General features: G+C 34.9%; 1 protein-coding gene across 1 annotated transcript; it reads right to left on the bottom strand.

Moving 5' to 3' along the window:
- Window positions 1-310: 310 nt before the first annotated feature.
- Window positions 311-1,902, bottom strand: LOC116350907. The gene has a single exon (XM_031782903.1). The coding sequence runs from the start codon at window positions 1,818-1,820 to the stop codon at window positions 618-620; it is 1,203 nt and encodes a 400-aa protein (XP_031638763.1). The 5' UTR covers window positions 1,821-1,902; the 3' UTR covers window positions 311-617.
- Window positions 1,903-5,167: the final 3,265 nt, after the last annotated feature.

Below are 5,167 nucleotides of genomic sequence, written 5' to 3' on the forward strand. Positions count from 1 at the left end.
TCGTCAATCGAAACAGAACACATAATGTTTTTGGATGCAATATTGGACAGGCACAAATCTATTAATGTCGATGAATTTTGTGATACACGAGTAGGGTTGTTTATTAACTGTTTCAAACCGTTGTCATCACAGAAACTCTTCAGTCTTCTTATATAAGCCGAATCAGCATTCATATCAATGTTGAAGTCACCACATAACATCACAGTTTTATTTTCTGGAACACTTTGATACCAGTTTTCAAAAGAATTTAACACTAGATGTTTGTTCTCGCTTGCAGACAAATATATACCTGCCATAAAAATTGGTCTTTTTTTTACAATTATGTCAAAGGACAGATACCATGCTAAATGTTCACTTATTACAGCTAAATTGTCATATTTAATTGATTTATGGATAAATGCACCGACGCCACCTGTATGTTTAGAATGTGACAAACAATACACAAATATATAATCTTTAAGTCGTATATCACCAATATCACAGTCGTGGGTTATATGAGTTTCATTAAGAAAAATTATCGATGGATTTTTTTTCTTTATCACATATTTTAATTCGCTGAAATTATTTCGAAGGCCTTGAATGTTTGAGCATAAAATATTAATTGTGGAAGATAATTGCTATTCTGTTGTATTGTATTCGATTTTGTTGACTAAAGATTCGATGCGTCGCTTGTAGACTGGACAATCGGTACTCCATGCATGATGTTTTGTGTCAATTTTAACCTTTAGTTTTTCATTGGCTGAACGGCAGTTTGCACAACACATGTTACGGCTTTTGCATTCAGAGTATTTATGTGGCCCACCACATTTGCTGCATTTTTGATCATGCTTACAATCCTTGGCAATATGCGAAAAACCAAGACATTTGTAGCAGCGTTTCACATAAATGTGTTCATACACATTGCATTCACGCCACGGCAAACGCAATGTATGCATTTCCATCAGCATTTTATATGTGTCACTATTCACCTCAATAATAACATCACACGATGATTGTTGTTTGCTTGTTGCTTTTCTTTTGAGAACTGTGATAAGCGACACGTCACAGTCAATTAGCTCTTCATTATTCTTTTTCAATTCATCAATGATATCTTCTTTGGCAATATTTGTCGGTATGTTTGTGACACGTAATCTGGGATTTTTTATTTTCGGCAACACAATTTCATATTCATCACCTAATTTTTCGTTGACCAAAGATTTCACTTTCATTGTCTCTGTTGCATTTGCACACTGTAAAACTATGCCACCTTCTCTGACGTTCCGCGTACTGCACACATCAACAGCAGCAGTGTTTACATTACTTGTGATTGCTTCAAGTGTTTTTGCACATTCTTGCTTATTTTTCGGCTTAATCACGACAACTGGTTTCACATTGCTCCGCTTCACAACATTGGCAAACGAACATGATGCATGTTGCGAGGTCGCATTCTTGACAACTTTGGGTGTTTGCTTTTGTGCCATGATTTTTTTATCCAATGCATCGAGTGATGTTTTAACGGCTTTGATCGATTCGCTGTTGATATCATTTTGAGGTTTGCACTGTTGGTTGAATGCATCCAACTTGTATAACAAACGCACAACCATTTTCAATTTCTCATCTATTCCATCCTCACGTTTTATAATGCATTCTGGACAATAAATCAATACACATTTGTTACCACGACGCGCGTTGTATGCCGCTTTTGTGATGTTGTTGCACTTAATATGGAAACTTATTTCACAGTTGTCACATTGCATGGAATCGTCTCCGTCTAATATGTCTTTATCACAAACGTAACACACCAAATCTTCAATCGGTATTACAATCGATTCATTTGCCATTTTTTCCAGCTCCGATTTATCACAATTTATTAATCTTCACTTTTAATTAAATTGATTACATTTAAAACATAAAATTGCAAATTTTGGTATCAAAATACACAATAAATATTTAAAAAAATGATTGAATTTTACGGAACGATATTACTTACGACTTGTTCAGAATGACAGCTGTCAATCCCCCTCCGTCCGCAGTTTGCGAGCATTTTTTTTATTTAGATGGGTGTTTGTGGTTTTTTTCACTACGGTTACTTGCAACACATGAAATCTGTGTGCGGTGTAATACGTCATTTATTTTTATTACATATGATGAATATTAATGCAGAGCATTAAATTATTTGTAAGAGAAAGAAAGAGTGAGCAAGAGAGGGAAAGAGAGGAACAGTTCGACAATTTATACAGGTGTATAAAATGTGGTATTAAAACTAGCAAATGCAATAATAAATTCACTCACAGTGCTTCTATCATCGATTTTGACATTGGCAATTGCACGTTATTATTAATTAATATTGATGCGATGGACGGTTTAACGCGTTCGGTTGTGCACATTTCACCGAAAATTTCTGTTTTTATTTTTCAACTAAGTTTTTCAAACGAAGCAAATTGCACGCTGGAATAAAGCCGCCGTTTGAATAGTCCGGAATAGTCAACGATGCTTGAGGCAGGTAAATGTGATTCCGTGTCTAGCGTGTTTCATGCCATAATGAAATAAAAACGAATGTAGCTGTTCACTGTACAGTGTACAGTGTTCATTGTTCGGTTTAAGGTCACATCAATGAAATTCGTCGAAATCGAGAGATTCAATCAACAAACGCTCCAATAATAACAGCTAACAACAATCAACAATCCATGACGAAGTGTTTTATGGAACTTCTTCTTCTTCTTTTTCATCATCATCATCTGAATGGATTTGGAACTGTTGAAGTCAAAATAAAATTAGAGAAACGTTCACGTCGAAAGAGAAAAAGAAACCGAGTGCACAATCTAGCAAATGACATCAACAATTGAACATTAAAAAAAACGCATTATAATTATGCAAACAACATTTGGCTACATGTAAACTAGTTGAAAATCGTTGGCCTGAGCGCGTTTAAGCAACAACAATAGCGAGCGAAAAAGAGATCATTACAAATTTTCAAATGAATAATTAATAACGGCAGCAGCAGCTACAGTAGTAGCACCAACAGTGGCCAGAGAACCACAAGAGTAGTTTTTTTTAATTCTTTTTTCCAGCTCCTAATTCGTTGGCTGTTTCTTTGCATTAGCTGCGCTCTATTCTGCCATGTAGATTATGTTATTTGTTGCAATGCTTTTATGTGTTCCGTCTCCATGTTTGCGTTCGCAATGGGGAATTTTTTTTTGTTCGCTCACTTTGATTTGTATTATTTGCTGTTCACCGCGCGTTTCTGTTTTCTTGCATTGCATTGGCATGAGAGCTCTATGCTGGCTCTTTCGTTCCCCCTTGTCTTCTGTATGCAGATTTTGTGAATAAATTTCAATAATACATGCTAAAAAATTTATTGTAAGCGTATTATGTATTGAATGCACAAGCAACGAGCAACACAACAACCTCTTTGACTGTGTACTTTTGCGCACTGGCGCACAATTTATAAGTTAATGCTATTTTATACGCTGTCGCTCTCCGCTGACGGTATTGTTGTACACACGTATAATTCAAATGTACATGCAGTTATAATTGAACTTGATTCTATCTCGTCGAATGTGGCTGCCGTTGCTGTTGTCATTCTACAACTTTATAGTATTTGCCATTTGGATATTGCCTATTGTTTATGCGTGCGACGATCACAAATTTATTCGCCAAATGTTTTGAGTGCGCAATTTCATTGCCTATATATTGTGCATATTGCACGGTTTGAAAATCGCTTGGCTGACATTCATTTATATTCAACAATGTTTGTTTTCGATGTTGCTTTAAAAAACACATACACACAGCCGACGCGATTGGGATTCTGATTTTTCCTCACATTACTATGATTTACATTTTTTGTTGTTTTCGTTTTTTTGTGATAATTTGTCAATTTATTCACTGCTGCTTTGATTGACCTCTAATGGTTTGTCATCGAAAGGTTAAAATGCGAGTTTTTTTGTTTTTTGTCCATCCATGATAAGAACAAAGTCTCAATGACTGAAATGTAAAAACAATTTTTCAGCTTCAATCATTAGACTGACGGCCATTCGAAAGTTCACTAATTTGAAATTATCTTCAAGAAGTCTTTGAAACGAACGCTGCTTTTTTGCACTATCGTTTTGTATTATTTTATTGCGCACCAACGTCGAATGTTGCGTAATTTGTATGAGAATTTCATATATGTGAACAATTAGATTATATAAATCGGTAGACTCCCTGGATCTATTTCGCAAAGATTGACTCGCTTCTCTCTTTCTCTTTCCCCTCTATCTATCTGTATGGCTCTATCTCTCGCTCTTTTTCCTTTCTTTATCGTTTATGACTGTAATGCGCTTCTTATATCTGTTGCTGTCGTTCTGTGTCGTAACCGTAAGATTTTTCTTGTTTACCGAATATAAATGCAAATTGTCACTGTTGCCAAATATTAATTGAAGGTGATCTTCGTGCTGATTTCTGCAACAACTTTTATTTATTCATACAATTTCATATCCAACGATATTCGCCATGTTTCCACTGTTGCGTTTCGGCAAATCGAATGAAAACAACATAAGTTCCATGCAACAAAAACACACACACTAAACGAATGAATATTTCATGAAAAACCCTGGAAGTTCGTTGACATATTTGGCAGTATTTTTAGTAAATTTACATTTTCGGCGAATAATATGGCACACCAATTGAATAAAGTGAATTTATTCCTTGATATTGTTAAGTTAAAAATAAAACTCGGAAGCAATTGAATTCTATTTTCAACTCTTGATTCTTAGAATATATTCTGTGTAATGTGTACGGTGTACACACAAAAGGGAGAAAACATCCGGCCAATTGAAATTTATGATCATGCCATACAAAATCTGACAAACGTTTACATACAAATAATACTTATACTTTTGAAAAACTTTTATGCACGACAGAATCGACGAAGTTTTTATTGTAAACAAATCATTATCTAGTTTCAAGATTTTCGAAAATTCACCACATAAATCCAAAGTAGCATTCGAGACATCAATGTTTAATTGCGGCTAATCTATAGCCAAAGTCGAAAAACCAAAATTGTCGCTTATTAATTACGGTCGTTACGGTTTTCGTGTCGTTTTTCTTTCGGAGTTTCCAGTTTTTTTTCGACACTTTTTCCTTTAAATTCCATCTTTTGGCTTCTTCACAGAATTTTTTGCGTATATGTGTGTGTGTGTCAAAAAAC

This window comes from Contarinia nasturtii, unplaced genomic scaffold (genome assembly GCF_009176525.2).
Source record: "Contarinia nasturtii isolate CC-2019 unplaced genomic scaffold, AAFC_CNas_1.1 Cnas_scaffold_4311, whole genome shotgun sequence".
Classification (NCBI taxonomy): Eukaryota; Metazoa; Arthropoda; class Insecta; order Diptera; family Cecidomyiidae; genus Contarinia; species Contarinia nasturtii.

What these genes read in the sequence shown, in the direction of transcription:
- LOC116350907 (XM_031782903.1), bottom strand. Translation starts at nt 1,820, where the DNA reads ATGGCAAATGAATCGATTGTAATACCGATTGAAGATTTGGTGTGTTAC.